The sequence below is a fragment of the Vipera ursinii genome (assembly GCF_947247035.1).
Source record: "Vipera ursinii genome assembly, chromosome: 1".
NCBI classification, from domain to species: domain Eukaryota; kingdom Metazoa; phylum Chordata; class Lepidosauria; order Squamata; family Viperidae; genus Vipera; species Vipera ursinii.
In genome coordinates, this window is record NC_139512.1 from 349,175,886 (window position 1) to 349,194,604 (window position 18,719).

Here is an 18,719-nt window from a genome sequence, read left to right on the forward strand (position 1 = left end):
CAAATATGTGGCATGCAGTGGGACTTAGTTGTTCTTATACATCAATAAATCTTGGAATGGAGGAGGAAGAGTTGCCATTTAATACTAGAAATGTGGCCTCTAGATATAGTGAAATAAGCGGGGTTTTAGTGTTTTTTTTTAAAACTATAGAAATAGTATTTTGCATGCTATATGTATTTGCTTCAGCAGTGTTTCTCAGTCTTAGCAACTTTAAGCTATGTGGACTTCAATTCCCAGAATTCCATGCTGGCTGGGGAATTCTACCAGTTGAAGTCCACACATCTTAAAATTGCTAAGACTGAAAAACTCTTGATTTGCAGTACAGGTAGTCCTAGACATACGACTGGTTGACTCCTCCCCCCCCCCCCCAAAAAAAAATTATCATCACAAGTCAAGGACTACCTGTATAACATGTAGTTGTCTATAGCAACTTGGAGATTGATAAACATCATATCCATCAAGATTCTTATATCCCTAAATTGTGATCGTCCTTTAGGGACCACAAGGCTGTGGGAAGGCGACCATTTGACAAGATGGCAACTTTGCTTGCATACCTGGGACCTCCCGAACACAAACCAGTGGCAGACACACAGTGGTCCAGTATAAACCTCACTAGTTCCAAGTTTGAGGAATTTATGACAAGGTAAATGAATCCAAATGTTTGCTGGCCTGTTGTGATTTAATGATCTCTGCACGGATGGGCAAAGTATTTCCTCCCAGATGTTAAATTTGAACTCTCAGCAGCCAAGGGCCCCCCCCCCCACCACAAATGATATAAATGGATGCAATTATAATCTTTTATATATGCAACTGATACCTGAGGTTAATGTACCATTCATTCCTTGAATGCTATGGTAATTTTATTTAGATTCTTAACCATTCAATGGGAAGCTAGTGTGCTACAAAGCAAGCAAGCATCTTTAATTCCAAGGATCCTTTGGGGATCAGACCCTAGCAGAATTCTTAGAAAGTGAAAAAAAAGGGTAGCTGGCTGCAAGAGAATATTATCTGTGGAAGCTGACTCACTTTGCCCCCCAAAACAAACCATGATGGGGGCGGGGGCGGGAAGATGCATCTTGGAAAACGTAAAGAGAGTAGCAAGAAGCAGCATCAGCAGAGGCCTTCATATCTATGTTTGCCCTGGCCACCATTTTGTGGGAGTTTAGGTACTTGTAATTCCAAATAGATCCACTAGTCACGAAGTTTAGGGAATCTCTGAGTCACGAAAAGGGTAAATTGCTGCTTTTCTGCCTATATTTGTGTCCTTAGGCACCAAGTACATGAGAAAGAAGAATTCAAAGCCTTGAAAACCCTCAACATTTTTTACCAAGCTGGGACGACAAAAGCCGGCAACCCTGTCTTCTATTACATTGCTCGCCGGTAAGACAGTTTTCTGTTCCACCTTAAACCCCGACTACTGAGAATTGTAGGACATATAGGCCCACCTTTGGCTTCTCTTTGAGCAGTGACAATTGTTTTGCCCTTTTGTGGTGGGTTTGTTTTTTTTTTTTTTTGTACTCTGAAAGGGTTAGGAAGATGAGGTGTGCGTAACAGTAGTCCTCGACTTACAGCCGTTCATTTAGCAACCGTTTGAATTTGCAGTGGCACTGGAAAAAAAAGCGACTTCCAAGTGGTTTTTGCAGTTGTGAGCATCACAGCGTCCCCGTGGTCTCATGATCAAAATTTGGGGGCTTGGCAACCATCCTGAATTTAGAATGGTGGCAGCATCCCAGGCTGATGTGATTGCTATTTGCAACTTTCCCAGCCCCTTTGAACAAGCAAAGTCAATGGGGGAAGCTGTATTCACTGAACTGCCACACGATTCTCTTAACAACTGGAGGGATTTATATATCATTTTTTTTTTTTACAAAAAAGGTTTTAAAAATTGGGCACAATTCACTTAACAACCGCATTCTGGTCCAGATTCCGGTCGTAAGTCAAGGACTCCCAATATGTTTGTACACAAAAGCGTACTGTCAAGTGTTTGTTAGCCATGGGGAACAAGGATCTTGTTTTCCATTATATGGTGGCTTTTTTTTCCTGAGGCACATATTTTGTTTGAGGGACTCAAACAGTCCATTTCTTTCAAAACGACGTGTGTACTTTGGGCACCAGGGACCAGTTCTGTGGAGAGAGATTTTTCTGCTGACTGGAGGGGGCGTAGGATGGTGCCTGCTTGTTTGCACGGCCCAGTTGCTGGCATGCTGCAGACTGGTGTCGATCCATGGACTGGGGGGGGGGGGGGTCGGGGACCTCTGCCTTAGGTTGTACTTTTTATGATGAAACGTACACATAATACCTAGAGCAGTGATGGCGAACCTTTTAGAGACCGAGTGCCCAGACTGCAACCCCAAACCCATTTATGTATGGTCAGGTGCCGGGTGGGCGTGGCCCATTGGGTGGGCGTGGCTGCGATGGTAACGGCAGACTGGGTGGGACTAAAAAGTTCAATCAATCAATTCCAACTTTGCAAGATCTTTTTCTTTCCCCGCGAGAAGTTGAAATTGATTGATTGAGCCCCTTTTTTTTTTTTTTTTACACAGCGGCCGAGGCCTAAAGTGAAAAGGTTTTTATAAAACCCAGCTAAAGGCCTAGGACTGGGATAACGGGGCACGTGCCCACAGAGAGGGCTCTGCATGCCAGCTGTGGCACGCGTGCCATAGGTTCGCCACTACGGACCTAGAGCAAGAGGAAAACCCAACTGCTTTTGTGGTGATATAATTTTAAAAAAATATATCGTCCTTATCAAAACCAGTTTTATTTTCAGGTTGTCCTCACTTAACAATTGCTTGCCTGTTCAAAGTTACAGTAGACCCTTGAAAGCTACTTACAACCCGGTCCCAGAGTTACGGCTGCTGCAGCCCTTACAACCGACCGCTGGAACACTGCAGCCTCCCCCTCCACCCATCTCCTTCCCCCATCCCCTATGCTGGGTCCCCACATCCTCCTCCTCCTCCTCCTCCTCACTTACTTTTCGTAGGTCTCCAGAGTTCAGGAGGTCGGGGTAGGGAAGGAGACCCTTGAATTGTGGCTGCTCGGAAAATGACGGCCGCTGTGGGATGGGGCTGCGTTTCCAGCCACAGAGCTGCTTTGCTTTGCGAATGCGATCCCTGCAGGATTCCGCAGCATCAGCCAGCAAAGCAGGGCACACCATTGCTGGCAGTCCAAGCAGGCACTTCTGGGATGGTTTGCACAGCTGCAAACCACCGTTGGGGACACACGGCCCCCTCCTGGAAGTGTCCGCTGAGCAAGCGATGGCTGCTTGTGAGATGGTACCGCAATTCCAGCAATTGGGAAGCTTGGTTTGCTAAGATGAGCAAAGCCAAGCAGGCTGCTCTCTTCTGGCAATTGTGGTGGCATCTCACAAGCGTCAGTCATTTTCCGAGCGAGCGCTTCCGGGATCGTGCCACATGGCCACCCAACGAAAGGATCCATTCTGCTTCCCTAACGTGGTCTTTACAGTGCTGCAGAAAGCAGCAGCAGAGCTCTGGAGGTTTTCAAAAGGTAAGTGTGGGACAGGGCTGGGGAGGAGGCCCAAATCCTGATGGGACCTGGTGTGTGGGGGGGCAAAGGCCTGCAGGGAACTGGGCATGGGGGGGGGCTGAAAGGCCTGTCGGGACCCAGCAGGGGAAAGGGAAATAGATCCAAAGATTGTGGGGACTCTGAGGCGTGGGAAGCAGATCACAGGCTGTTTCAGGGTGGGGAGAGCCTCGGGAGCCTTCCAGGACCTCCCCTATCCCGGAGGCACCCCATGCTCCACTTAACCCGTGTGTTCATTTAACAACCACCTCAGGCAAAGCAGGAGGTGGGGTTCATTAAGCGAGGCACTCTTGCTTAACATCAGTCACCATTTGCAACTGTAATGGGCGTGCTCTATTACGGTTGTAAGTCAAGGACCACCCGCCCTATCCTGTCACATAGACTTCTACGAAATAACATGCTGCTGTAGTTGTACGTGGCAAATGTGATCTGTACTAGGCTTACCTATATATTGTTATTGGGCATGTATTGCAAGTTTTAAATGTTTTAAAGTGCAGGTAATCCTTGACTTACCCCGTGACCGTTCAATGTTGCAACAGCACTGAAAAGGGACTTATCATTTTTCACACTTTGTAGCATCCCCATGCCCATGTGATGAAAATTCAGATGCTTAGCAACTAACATGTATTTATGACGGTTGCAGTGTCCCAAGGTCACGTGATCACCTTTTGCAGCCTTTTGACAAGCAAAATCAATGGGGAAGGCAGATTCACCTAAGAACCGTGTAACTAACTTATCAATTGCAGTGATTCACTTAACACTGTGGCAAGAGGGGTCATAAAATAGGGCAAAACTCACTTCACAAATGTCTCACTTAACAACAGAAATGTTGGGACTCAATTTTGGTCGTAAGTCGAGGACCACCTGTATTTGTTCTTTAAATTGTTCATGTTTGGGTAGCAAGCTATGTGTCAGATAGCTACCACTGGACAAATAGACTCATGCTATCACTGGATAGATTGGGGTTGATTAGTTGCATGCTGTTTTGCAGAAATCGAACATATTTTTCCTGGAATTATTATTTTAATGGATTTTCTTGAAATAGTGTTCACAGATCTCAGAACTGCTAGATTTTTATTCCTCCCCCAAATAATTCATGAGAGAAATTTATTTATTTTTTTATTTTAATTCCATTTATATCCCGCCCTTCTCCGAAGACTCAGGGCGGCTTACAAGCTTAGCAGTACATTTGTAAGCATTTTTATCAGATTTCATTTAATGTAGGACATATTACATAAAAGTCTTGATTGAGTCTTTCTATTATTTTTCAAAATAGTCCATACATGACACAAATCTTTCAGTTTTATCGATGTGGCCTTTGATTCTGTATTCCAGATTCTGGTCAATCAGCTTTCCTCTAGATAAAGCCCACTTAATACAGCAATTTTCTATAGTTAAAGATTTTCCATTCGTTCCAACAATTAATAATAATAATTTAGCCTAGTGTCTCCATTTACCATCACAATGCAAAAGCTAAACGGAATTTTAAAAATCACACATTGCTGTGGATTTGCTAACAAAGCAACATACACTTCAGAAGGACAAGAGGGATACCAAACGATTTGTCAGAGACAGATTATTTTTTTCTGAATTTGACTTACAATTCCTCTAATAAACGGGCTTTTTTTTAAAGCTTACGTTGAGAGAGAAAGAAAATACATAAAGATGAAACAGTCAAAATGAGAGGGATAGCAGGCATAGGAACACTGCTGTGTGACTTGGTTGTTTTGGCTGCTTCGGCGGGTTTCTTAGTAGTTTTTGCTTTCGTAGCGGCCTCGCCTTCTGCAGAAGCAGTCCAGAGAAGGTCGCTCAGGATTGCAAGCATCACCACTGGCCAGAGCCATCTCATCTGCCTCTTCATCCTGTATTTGTAAACAGTGAACATTATCGATTTGCTCAAGCTACTTTTAAGAACTGGCTTTCATTGTCCAAAACAAATCAGAGCTCTGACTGAACATAGTGGGAGAATGTCTAGACCGGTGTTCCTCAAACTTGGCAGCTTCTAAGATGTGTGGACTGCAGCCCCCAGAATTCCCTAAGCCGCGCATTTTAGTGTTGCCAACGTTGAGAAACATTGGTCTAAAATGAATGCTTTTCAAATAGGCATCCAGTTGGTGGAGCGGTACCAGTTTAATGTTGGAGCAGAAGGGGGGACTCTGGTTAGCCCCTTCCATAACACTGCAAGAAATAGTCCATTGATGCCTCACAAGTTGACTTAGCAAAGCTTTCCCCATTTATAGTCTTGTCTGTATCTTAATTTTTGCTCTTGACTGGGGCCCTGAAGCAAATTTCAAGATAAGTGTTCTATACCAAAAAGCTAAAAAAATAATTTAAACAGTGCAAGTGCATCAAATTAACAGGGACAATCCTTAGATGCTTACCTTAACATTTCAAATAATTAATGAGGGAGGCAGTTGGACTTCTCTTGGAAGGAAATTTAAGTCAGGGTGTTAAAACCAAATTGCAGAGCTTACAACTTGTGTCGTATAAATCATCTTGCTTTAATATTATTTAATTAGTATTAAATTTCCAAGCTATCCATTTCACCAAGGTGATTCTAGGCAACCTAGAGTCACACTTAATTCAGGCTTCCCCAGAAAACTTTTAGAACTGCAATTCCAGAATCTGTCATCGTGACACATTGTTTGGAAATCTTGGGAGTAAGTAAGGCCCATTAGATCTGCTGATTTAGTAGCTTGCCCATTTGCCTTAATTCTAACCTGGACCCTCTTGGGTGGGTTGGCATCCTTTTTTCTGTACCATTGTTTCTCAACTTCGGCGATGTTAAAATGTGTGGACTTCCAATTCCCAGAATTCCCCAAGGACACATGTAGAGTAATTAATGAATAAATTGAGTCATTAGAGAACTATAGGACTAATCTGTAAGAATGTATATTTTTTGCATTTGCCTCTGTAGTTCTAGTTCATTAGTTGCATTGACTCGTATGTCCATCTGAATGCCACTGTTCTAAAACTGCAATAGGAGTTTTCCTAAGGGACTTAATTTGCACGTAAAAATTCCATCCTTATCGCCGCCACCGCTCAGAGCATATCTTTCCAGATCATATTCTTAATTATCTATTTATTTAATACCGTAATTTAATTCCATACCTGTACGCAGTTTCAGGTGCTTTTGTGATCGGAGCAAAATCCAGAGAAGCCTCTGAGATGCTGAATGCGTTACTGATAGTTGTTTAGTAATTTCTACTCCTTAAATAACACTTCAGATTGATGAAGTAATCATAAATCTCTCCCCCCCCCTTTCCAGTGATTGGCTGCTGCAGTTTGCAAATATGTTTGTGAACATTTTACCAGGGTAACAAACGTAAAGTAAATTTCAATGAAGGAAGTTCTCTGCTTTGGGATTTTTTAAAAAAAGTTTGTTACGTGAAAAGGGACAGGAGTGGTGATGTTTCAGTACATGCCTGAACAAGCTTATGATTACTTTTTGCAGATGCAGAATTTCCGAGCGTGGTCTTAGAAATAGCTTTAAGGAAAGATAGATGAACAGATAGAGGTAGTCCTCGACTTAGGACCACAATTGAAGCTAACATTTCTGTTGCTAAGTGAGACAATTTCACAAATGTTTTGCCCCATTTTACGACTTTTCTTCCATGCAGTTCTTAAGTTAGTAACATGGTTGATAAGTGAATCTGGCTTCTCCATTGACCTTGCTTGTCAGAAGGTTGCAAAAGGAGATCACATGACTGCCGGGACACTGCAAATGTCATAAATATGAGTCAGTTGCCAAGCGTCTTGAGTTTTGATCATGTGACCATGGGGATGCTGCAACGGTTGTGTTGGAAGTGTGAAAAATGGTCATAAGTCACTTTTTCCAGTGCCCCTGTAACTTTGAATGGTCACTAAATGAACTGCTGTAAGTCTAGGATGATCTGTATATAATTCCCCAACCTTGATGTTTAATAGCCTCTGCATCTCCTTTGATCACTGAACTATGGTTATTAATTATTATAATATTATATATTGTATTTGGTTGTACAATCAGCTAGAATTTTAGACCAGATTTGGCATTTTTATTTACCTATTATGTCCTTCCCAAGGATTTGGGATTATTATTATTAATTTCTATAGCCGTCCATGTCAACCAGGTGGCGAATAATTCTAAAGCAATTAAAACAATTATACAGCAGCCAAGAAAATTATCGTAGTAATCGTCACTACAGGTAGTCCTCAACTTAAGACCACCATTGAGCCCAAAATTTATGAGGGCATTTAGGAGAAACGCCGCTGAAGATGTTACCTTCAAAAATGTTCAGAAACCCACCCACAAGCTCGGAGAACGAACCTTCGCCTCCATCCTACACCCAAGTTACAGATATTCGCCACTATTGCAACCCCAAAATTTATGTTGTTAAGTGAGAAATTTGTTAAGTGTTTTACAACTTTTCTTGCCACATTTCTTAAGGGAATCACTGCATTTGTTGAATTAGTAACATGGTTGTTAAGTGAATCTGGCTTCCCCATGGACTTTGCTTGTCAGAAGGTCGCAAAGGGCGATCACGTGACCCCAGGACACTGCAACCGTCGTAAATGCGAGTCGTCAAGCAGGCAAATGTAAGCCACATGACCACGGGGACGCTGCAACAGTCCTAAATGCGAAAAATGGTCTTAAGTAACTTTTTTCACTGTTGTTGTAACTGAACGGTCAGTAAACGAACTGTTGTAAGTCGAGCACTACCTGTATAACCAAGAAAGCCACATTCTGTGGTAATCCGCTACAAATCAAAAAAGCAGTTTTCTTCCACTATGAAGCCTCAAGAAGGCAGGGACAAATTTCTAAACGAATAGTTGAAAGTCGAGGACTGCCTGTAGTGCTTTAAACAAGCAAAGCACTGTACCTAATTCTTGTTATTGCATGATTACACGGACAATATTGACAGCATTCGATATCCACAACGTTAAAAGGGTATCTCCCATTTGCTCTTTTCATTTTCCAAGTCTCTCGAAACGTGTAGCTTGAGTTTGAGGGTTTTCTATTGCAAGGTTCACAGCAAGGAGCATGTAGATGCTGGTTAGTGATGAGGTACAATAGGGAGTGTAACAGGCAGTCCTGGACTTACAGCCATTCATTTAGTGACTGTTGGAGTTTTTGTCGGCACTGAAAAAAATGATTTGTGACCATTTTTCACATTTACAACCATCGCAGCTTCCTCATGGGCACATGATCGAAACTCAGATGCTTGACAACTGACTCATATTTATGAGAGTTGCCGTCTCCTGGGGGGGGTCATGCGATCCCCTTTTGCGGCCTTCTGACCAGCAAAGTCAATGGGGAAGCCAGATTCACTTAACAACCATGTTACTAACTTAACCGCTACTGTGATTCACTTAACTGTGGCAAAAAAAGTCGTAAAATGGGGCAAAATTCACTGGACGAATGTCTCACTTAGCAACATAAATGTTGGGCTCAATTGTGGTCGTAAGTCAAGGACTGCCTGTACATTCTGCCAACTCTGAGAGGCTTTAGAATAAAAAGGAAGTTCTCAACAAGGATCATTTTAGCTTAGGTGGGTAACATAACACAACTTGCGGGTGTATCTGGAGTCCCTTGCCCTTGGCCAGCTGGGACTGATGGGAGTTGTAGTCTCCAGCCTGAAGGGAGCAAAGTTGACTTACCTCTGATTTTAGATTTCTGGATTGCAAAATGCTGGGGAGAAGAGAAGCAGCTTCTTGTTGAGTCATATCTTTTCCGTTTCATGACCAACCGAAACCAATTGGTAGGTTCACATCTTCTACCAAGCCAAAACCTCTCGTTGTCATGAATGCTTTGGTTACTTCCCTGTTGATTACATTGTGCTCTACATGGGGCTACATTTCTAGATCGTCTGGAAACGTCACTTGGCCCAGAAAGCCGTTGCTTAAGCCAGCGTTTCCCAACCTTAGGAACTTGAAGATGCGTGGACTTCAACTCCCAGAATTCCCCAGCCAGCTGGCTGGGGAATTCTGGGAGTTGAAGTCCACGCATCTTCAAGTTCCTAAGGTTGGGAAACGCTGGCTTAAGCCACCACAGGCACCAAACAGTTGGCCCATGTAAGTTACTTCAACCCCCAGAATTCCACAGGTCTCTTCTAATGCCTCATGCTGGCTAGGGAATTCTGGGGAGCTGAAGAAGCCCACCCGTCTTAAAAGTTGTCTAGGCTGAAAAATAAAGCAATAAAACAATTTATTGTGGCGGAGTTTCAAGCTAGTAAGCTGGAATCGGGTGCCTCCAACGAAGCAGATTTTAATGTGCCTGCTAGTTCAACAACAAATCAAACTACATTAATAGGCCGGCAGGATATTATTTATTTATTTATTATTTTGACTTATATACCGCCCTATTCCCATAGGACTCAGGGCGGTTTACAGGGCAATTAAAATCATACCATACAAAAGTTTAAAAAATTTTTTTAAAACAATTAATTAAATTTAGGGGACTAGTTAACCGTTGGTACTTTTATCCTCTCCGTTCTTCGGCGACAAGATAGAGGCTGTTACTAGTTTGCTTCTGGGTTCAATTCAAGGTGCTGGTCGCCGTCTTTAAAGCATTTTGTGGATCAGAACCTGGACATGGGACTGCCTTCTCGCAGTGGTATCCGTTCTTCCTTTTTGAGTGTTGCGTGGCCAGGGGGCCCACAGCATTGAAGGAAGGAGCTTATGACCTGGGTCCTTGCGCTACAGCCATTGCAGCATCCCCTCGGTCATGTGATCAGAATTCGGGCACTTGGCAGTCCACCTGCCTTTTCGTCCATAGGGGTGATTCAGCTCCCCCTACTATGCCCTTTTGGCCGCTTGCTGCGCTGCATTCCCCCCCACCCCCACCCCAGCTGACCTTTGCCATCTTCTTCCACTTCCTGCTGACCAGGTCTTCGGTTTTTCAGAAGCCGCCTTGGACGAGAAGAGAAACGTTTTCAAGGAACAAAGCCAGGAAAATCCAGTTGCCTTTTGAAAAACATGGGACTTTTTTTTTTCCCCCTCTTGCTTCTGCTTCTTGGGTTGTCCCGGGACCGAAGCTGGGCTTCCTGGCACCACTTCCCAGAAGTATAAGCAAGAAATAAAGGTAGACAGATGGGGAGAGTGGAAGGCAGTTGCTTGCCTTACTGAGGCACAGAACTGATTGGGGTCTTGTGGAGGTCAACTTTCAATTAATCTGGCAGTTATTAAGAGTGAAGAGTATTGTTTTCATGGGAAGCAGCAGGTCATTTTTCCACTTGTAGTGCTAGGAAAGCCAGGATCTTCCAGTGAACTGGTCAAGAGTTTTGGGAGACCCCCGACTCTCACTACTGGGCCAGAAAGATACCACGGCTTGATGGCATAAAGGCCACAGGGAGGCCAAGAAGAGCAAAGATGGATGTACTTCCCCCATCTCTCTCTTCTCAGAGGTCATCTAAAAATGCCACCAGCGCTGTTTGCCTCTCATATCTTGGCCTGAAAAGGGTCCAGACAATACAGAACAACAGAGTTGGAAGGGACCTGGGAGATCTTCTAGCCCACCCCACCACCCCCCGCTCAAAGCAGGAGACCCCTTCCCGTTCTGACAAACGGCTGGCTGCCCAGTCTCTTCTTTAAAATCGCCAGTGGTGGAGCACCCCATCTTGTGAAAGCAAGCCATTCCACAGATTAGTAGTGTCAATAGTAACATTGTTGTGTAGCCTTTGTATCCTAGGAATGATGGTTGTGTATTACCAAGTGCGACCTTTCCTGGAATGGTTGCCTCTTTAGAATAGCAGGGTAATCCTCGCCCAACGAAAGATGAATGAAGGATAGGACACCAAAGGGTTTTTTTTTTTTTTTGAGACTTGTGGTTTCATGGTGAGAGAAAAGAAACAGTGGTTCTTTTTTTCCAAAAGCATCAGTAGCTATGGCATCATGTGTCTCCAAAGCAGGGCAATGCCGCTGGTGAAATCTGTCTGCAAGATTATGCCATCTTTCTTCTACTTCATTTCTTTGCAGGGATCCTTTAGTTTCACTTTCCTCCAGGCAACCAGAGTTCAAATTATTATTATTATTATTATTTTAAGGTAATGTTTAATGCCTGGGTTTACGAATCACAATACAGGTGGTTCTCGACTTATGACCACAATTGAGCCCAGCGTTTCTGTTGTCAAGCGAGACGTTTGTTAAGTGAGTTTTGCCCCATTTTACGACCTTTCTTGTCACAGTTATTAAGTGAATCGCTGCAGTTGTTAAGTTAGTCACACAGCTGTTAAGCAAATCTGGCTTCCCCATTGACTTGTTTGTCAGAAGGTCACAAAAGGTGATTACATGACCTTGGGACATAGCAAGCCACATAAATGTTCACTATTTTGAGTTATTTACAAAAATAATAAAGGTGGGAATAAACGTAATAAATAAGCCATTTGATGGTTTGTGTTTGATTGTAGTACTGTGTATGCCATTGTATATTTATTTACTTATTACTTACTCATTCACTCACTTACTTACTCTTTCTCCTCTTGTGGTTTTCATGTCTAAGGTGGGACTAGAATTCCCAATCTCCTGATTTCTAGGCTAGCACCTTAACCACTATACCAAACTGTCTAATAGGGTCATTATATGCTATTGTAGATAACAAATTATGGCTTGTAGCTTATTCAGTAAGCCATGTATAAAACAAACCATGGCCTACAGCAATGCATCTGACTCCAGCCTTCACCAAAGTCATTTTTCACCAATGCTGAAAACAAAGTTACTTCTACAGTGCCTACAACTCTGCAATGCATAATCATGGTTAATCCTCAATAAACAAACACAGATACTTTCCCAATATGGCCACAAGAGGGCGCATCAGCACCTTGCACTCCCTTGCTGGTGCTCACTCCTGCTTCTCCCCTCCAATTAGGATCACCGGTAAATTGTGATTTAATGCTTAGAACTTCTTCCTTCAATACTTCCTTTAAATAATTGTGTTTGCTAGTTCCTATAGCATTTTTTCTTCTTTCTGTAGCTATTGGGTTTAGTTTAAAAGAAGCTTCTGTGTTTTGGGATTTGTAAATGAGCAATGTTAGTTAAGGGACGTGGTGGCTCAGTGGGTTAGGACGCTGAACTTGTCGAGCAGAAGGTCGGCAGTTTGGCAGGTCGAATCCCGAGTGCCTCGTAACAGAGTGAGCGCCTCTTACTCGTCCCAGCTTCTGCCAACCTAGTAGTTCGAAAGCACGTAAAAATGCAAGTAGAAAAATAGGGACCACCACGGTGGAAAAGGTAAAAGCGTTCCGTGCGCCTTTGGCGTCTAGTCGTGCCGCCCACATGACCACGGAGACGTCCTCGGACAAGCGCTGGCTCTTCGGCTTTGAAACGGAGATGAGCACCGCCCCCTAGAGTCGGAAACGACTAGCACGCATGTGCGGGGGAACCTTTACCTTTAATGTTAGTTAAATCCATCTTTAGAGTTTAGGGTTATATATTTCCCTGACCTGGAGTTGGGCAGCCAATTCTGAAAGAAAGAAAAGAAAGAAAGAGAGAGAGAGGGAGGGAGAGAGAGAGAGAGAGAAAGAAAGAGAAAGGAAGGAAGGAAGGAGGGAGATATGATAGAAATGACAGCCAAGAAAGGAAAGGAAAAGGAAGGAAATGGAAAGGGAGATAAGACTGGCAAATAGGTAGTAAATAGGTGGTATTTCCCAAATCAGTGGATCCCAGCCACATTAGTGGTGCTTACATGGTGAGAGTTGTCATCAGGGCATCAGCAGAAAGCTGGCCTCCGTCTTTTTTGCTATTGCTCAGTAATCAAGAACTCCGGCTTTGGAGAAAAAAAAACAACGACCTTGCTTTCTTTTACAACAGTTGTCCTTTTTGACAAAGAATGTGTATTTCCCTGTCATTCAAGGATGCACCTGAAACCTAAGCACGAAAAGTAATGTGGAGATTGAACCTTGGTTGTCAGGGTGTCACAGGATATACTTTTCTTGTTACAGCTGCTTTTTTTCGGAGGAGGTTGGTTCAGCCATAGTTGTGGTAGTAGGCCTGTCAAAAGTGTGTCCTTCTTGAGGTCTGATGAAGTTGGTAAAAGTACTGTTCTGGAGTCCCTTGCATGTAGCAATTAAGTTCTATTTTTGTTGTGCAGTGCTGCTTTTGAGAGCATGGTTTCAGCAGTCAGGAGGGTCACTTGCCGTCTTAAGGGCTACGTGCCACTTTCTCCTGCGCCGTAGGTAGAAGCATTGTTTAGTTCAATGTTATCAGGGCTACGGTCTCTGACTTTTGAAGGTTTCCTGCTATTGTTCAGATGTTGGCACTTGCTTTCCCTGCTCTCTGGTCATGTGTGCTCCCAACTGCAGGTTGTCGGGCTTTGGTCTCCTGAATTGGACTGAGTTCTGATAAAATTTTGCCTGGTGGGTGCTTTCCAGGACAATCTGTTAACCACCGCTTTCTGTTTGAAGTCTTGTAAGTCAGATATTTTGGTTCCCTTGGAAAGCAAGGGAAAACATCTTTTTATTTTTATTTTTTATTTTGTTTAATACAGGGGCATCCAACCTTTTGTCTGTGAGTTTGCATGCAGCCCTGGACAGCTAGTAATGCAGCTCCACAAGATCATTAAAAAATATTTTAAAAATAAAGGATGTTTGTTATTGGCACACATTAGCTATATCATATATTTTATATGGGGCCCAAGACAATTCCTCTTCACTCAGTGTGATCCAGGCAAGCCAAAAGATTGGACACCCATAGCTTAACAGAACAATTATCTTGGATTGTCTTGGAGACTGTTAAAATATGTTCTGTTAAACCTCTGAGCAGGAGAAAGCTTACAGAGCATTTTTATTTAAAGATACATTTGCACTGAATCACCAAGGAAGCAAGAAAATTGGAAGAGTTTTGGTTTTGGCATGCTTTAGAACTGGCAGGCAAGCCGTCGTATCTTTGAAGTCCCTCATGGCGTGGTTGTCAGAAAACAAGACTAACAGTGAGCCATTTCCTCACTGGTATTAGCAAATAACAATAACAGAGTTGAAAGGGACCTTGGAGGTCATCTAGTCCAACCCCCTACTCAGGCAGGAAACCCTATACCATTTCAGAAAAATGGCTGTCCAGTCTCTTCTTAAAAACTTCCAGTGTTGGAGCATTCACAGCTTCTGGTGGCAGATTCTTCCACTGGTTAATTCTTCTAACTGTCAGGAAGTTTCTCCTTAGTTCTAGGTTGCTTCCCTCCTTGATTAGTTTCCATCCGTTGCTTCTTGTTCTGCCTTCAGGATTGTCCCCTCTGAGTTGAACCCAGGCTTTCACAGTGCTAAGATTTCAAGCAATGTCAGTGGAAACAACCAATAGAAACATCACATTTCTCTGGTGTTAATATTTTGCTTGGCTTGCCAGTTCCACTGCATCTTTGCTATCCTTCACAATCATCTGTGAAGGCAGAGATGCTGAGTTCTTGTCATCAGGCTCTTGAGGAAAATAAGATAGGTTTTGGTTTTGGTTACGATTCTCTTCTTTTTATTAGATTTTCTTAATCCCAACTGAATTAATTATTTTTTTTATAAACAACCCGAGGCAGGGAATATAACTCATACTTTCTCTTACTTGCCCACCTAACACCAACTCTTTGAGCTGAATTGGGTAATTGGTCCAAAGTCACCAAACAGGCTGTCATCAACCAGGCTTCTTTGCTGTTTTCAACTCATATTGCCCTTATCGATGTATGGCTTTTTTCCCCCTGTGAAAAACAGTGCGGAGCCACCCCTTGAAGGCCATGGCAGTTGAATGATTACATTGGGAATAAGCTTACTAAATGCAAAGAATATTTTATATTAACCAAGAATAGTTTGCTTTCTACTTTGTCTAAACCTCAAGCAGTGGCTGCCCTCTTAGTAAGGTTGAACGGTACGTAAAAGTAGAGGCTTACTTCTTCTTTAGGGAGAAGCTGAAGGGAGGTCCAGTTAGTTTTACATGTTTTCTCCACCCTGCTTTAATCATGTTCAAAACCTTGCAAGTACGGTAAGTTGCTCTGTTTAGCAGAAAACGAAAGAGAAGGAAGAGGAAGGTTTATCTCTCATACGGTTAATGCCAACTTGGATCTCATAGTTTTTCCTACGGAGAATGTTTGTGAAAGGAGGGGTGGGGGGAAAACAAAGCAATATGTCCACAAAATTCAAAAGCCTGAGAAGTACATAGAAATAGGGTTAGTCAACATAGAGAAAAAAATGCAGCCTTAAATGTTGCACAAATCAGATATGAGCAAATAAAGGATTGGATATATTAGTTTCTTCTGAGTGGTGAGGTGTTTTTTTTTGTTAGCTCAGCAAACATATAGAACAGATTGTACCTTACCCATGATCTCACCAATTCATTATCTAGAAGTCATCACAATCAGCAGTGTTCCTGGGGCAAGTTGTAAGGCTGTTTGGGGAAAGGAATGGCCCAATCCAGCTTCCCTCCCACAGTGTCCCTGAGTGGTTAAATATTCTCCGCATAAAGGTAAAAGTTTCCCCTGTCCAGTCAAGTCCGACTCTAGGGGGCGCTGCTCATCTCCATTTCTTAGCCGAGGGAGCCAGCGTTGTTGGAAGATGTTTCCATGGTCATGTGGCCGGCATGATTTTACGCCGAGGTGCACGGAATGGCTGTTACCTTCCCACCAAAATGGTATCTTGTTTATCTACAGGTAGTCCTCTACTTACAACAGTTCATTTAGTGACTGTTCAAAGTTACAACAGTACTGGGAAAAAAAAGGAATTTATGAACATTTTCTATACTTGCAACCATTCCAACATCCCCGTGGTCAGGCGATCAAAATTCAGATGCTTGGCACCTGACTCCTGTTTATGACAATTGCAGTGTCCTGGGGTCATGTGATCATGTTTGGTGACCTTCTGACAAGCAAAGTCAATGAGGAAGCCAGTTTCACTAACGTAACACCTGCAGTTACTCACTTAATAACTGTGGCAAGAAAGGGGAAAACTCAACTTATCAACTCACTTAGCAACAAACGTTTTGGGCTCAGTTGTGGTTGTAAATCAAGGACTACCTATTTGCATTTGTGTGCGTTTGACCTACTAGGTGGATAGGAGCCGAGCAAGGAACAAGAGCTCATCCCATCACATGGTGCTCGGGTCTCAAACTGGGCTGTCAGCTTTCCAATTGACAAATTCGGCATCTTTACCAGTGGTGGGATTCAGCACCACTTCGGCAGAACCGGTAGCTAATTTTTTGTTGCTCAGGCCCAGAATGGACTTCTGGAAGCGGCATACACACAAAGAACCGGTTGTTCACATATTTGAATCCCACCACTGGCTTTTACCCACTTCAGCCATCGCGCCCCCCCTTATTCTTTACATATGAATGTTAAAAAGGGCAATATTCATCTACAATTTATGCATTGTATTTTTGGAATATGAAGAGCGGTGGAAGGCAAAGGTTTGGGAAAAGCTGTTGGTTGCTATCGTGATGATGTCTGAAAGAAGGAGTTTTGTGTAGCCATTTTAATTTGCATTACTGGTACCTTAATTCAGTTTGCCTTTTAATGAACACAACAATAGAAAACACATTATATCCTCCTGTACGTAAATACCCACACATACACACACACACACACACACACACACGGCTTTTTTTGTCATAGAACGCTCAGAACGGAGTTCCGGCACCTTTTTTGGATGGAACCTTGTAGGATAGGCAAGACGGGTTGTATGACATGTATGAGTTCCGGCACCTTTTTCTTTTACAAAAAAAGCACTGTGTATATGTGTGTGTGTGTGTGTGTGTGTGTGTGTGTGTGTGTGTGTGTGTGTGTGTATTGAGAGAGAGCCTGTGGCTTAGAGGTAAAGACAACTGCCTAATGTGCAATCAGCCCAGGTTCGAATCTCGGAAGGGTATGGCTGACTGATGAAAACTAATAAGTTTGAAATGCATATCAGTCTCCCTTAATTCTTTGTTAGCAATTTAAAATTTACACAAATATGAGCTGTCACCGGTGTGACTACTGCCTGTCGATGGCCTTTGGGATAGGCTGACACAGGAGATAAAGATTTGTCCCATGTTTGGGGCCTAGCAAGGTAATCTAATAGTTAACAAGGGTTTTTTCCCACGTAGAATTGAAGGTATAAGGGCAACGTTTTGACGAAATCTCATCCGTCATCCTCAGGCTGGTGGCTTCAGCTTCGTTCTTCTGGGAGAAGTGTGTGGTAGTGGCTGTTTGTTTGCATATATATATGCAGGTAACATCTGCAGCCAAAAGTCTTGGTTGGAAGGAAATTTTGTTGATTGCCAAAACAAAATTTGAGTCTCTGGTGGGATTTCCACGCAATTGGTCCTGACCCATGAAGTCTCAGTTGTGTTCTGCTCAACAGTCCTTGTAGGTCCATTCAGGGATCTCCAGCAAGGAAAGGTTGCACGTGCAGCTTTCCTTGTGGTGTAGTTTGACTGCAAACCTTTTTTGAATCTCGAAGGTGTGAGTGCCTGCCTCTTTTCCGAGAGTGCTTCTTGGTTGCATGTTGTAAATTTTTGGGTGGTCATGAGCTGTGGTAAACCTAAAGTAGCATCCTAGCTGTTGTAGATCTGATAAATAAAAACTGGGTGGTTGAAAGCTTTTAAGGGTATTAAGGGAGATATTCCCAGTTGATTTCAGGACTTTTTCTGCTGATTGTCAAGCAACGGGGGAAGTCATGGATTTCAGAGACAGAAGGGAGTCATCCCAATTCCTCCACTTACTGCAGTGAAAATATAAATAAAGCAAACGGGAAGGAACGGTAAGAGAAATGTGGGCTCTTGCTTTTTAGAAAAAGAAGACTGTTTACATACAGGAAGACTAATGGATATGCTAAAAAGCGATGGCTAAAGATTAGCCATTCACATACCCAACAGCACAGATAAGCTGTTGGCGTTTGCCTTGTTTATAATATTAGCTGTGATTTTGAAAAAAGAGTCATAGCCATACTCAGTCTGACCTAACTGAAGCAAAACGGCATACTCCTTTGGTTAGAAAATTGGCAGTTTTTCCATTGAAGGCTGGCGAGAGAGAAGATTGTGGCAAATGCATCGGAGAACTTATGAAAGAACAGACTATGGCACATTTATTAACAGCGAAAAAGGGGGGGGGAGCCCTCCCCCTTCGCCCAGAATGGCAGTGTACAACAGAACCCGTGCTTTCTTAAAAACAGAGTACAGAAACGACAAGCAACACGATTGCAAATAATGAAGGCACCGGGAATGTGCTGGTTCTGTTCCCAGTGGCTTTCCTAGTAGTTGGTTTGGTC

General features: G+C 43.1%; 1 protein-coding gene and 1 long non-coding RNA gene across 2 annotated transcripts in view; one reads left to right on the top strand and one right to left on the bottom strand.

The window, feature by feature from the left end:
* The window catches only part of NF1 (neurofibromin 1), a 232,623-nt gene that overhangs the window by 99,648 nt on the left and 114,256 nt on the right, over nucleotides 1-18,719 (top strand). Inside the window, exons 35-36 of the mRNA XM_083379640.1 lie at nucleotides 497-643; nucleotides 1,270-1,380. Coding sequence (XP_083235766.1) covers nucleotides 497-643; nucleotides 1,270-1,380 — 258 coding nt within the window. The remainder of the gene's footprint in view (nucleotides 1-496; nucleotides 644-1,269; nucleotides 1,381-18,719) is intronic.
* On the bottom strand, nucleotides 4,739-6,812 carry LOC310638168. Its single transcript, XR_014492052.1, has 2 exons — nucleotides 6,652-6,812; nucleotides 4,739-5,402 (listed from the first exon to the last, which is right to left on the bottom strand). It is a non-coding gene; the product is annotated as an uncharacterized lncRNA (long non-coding RNA).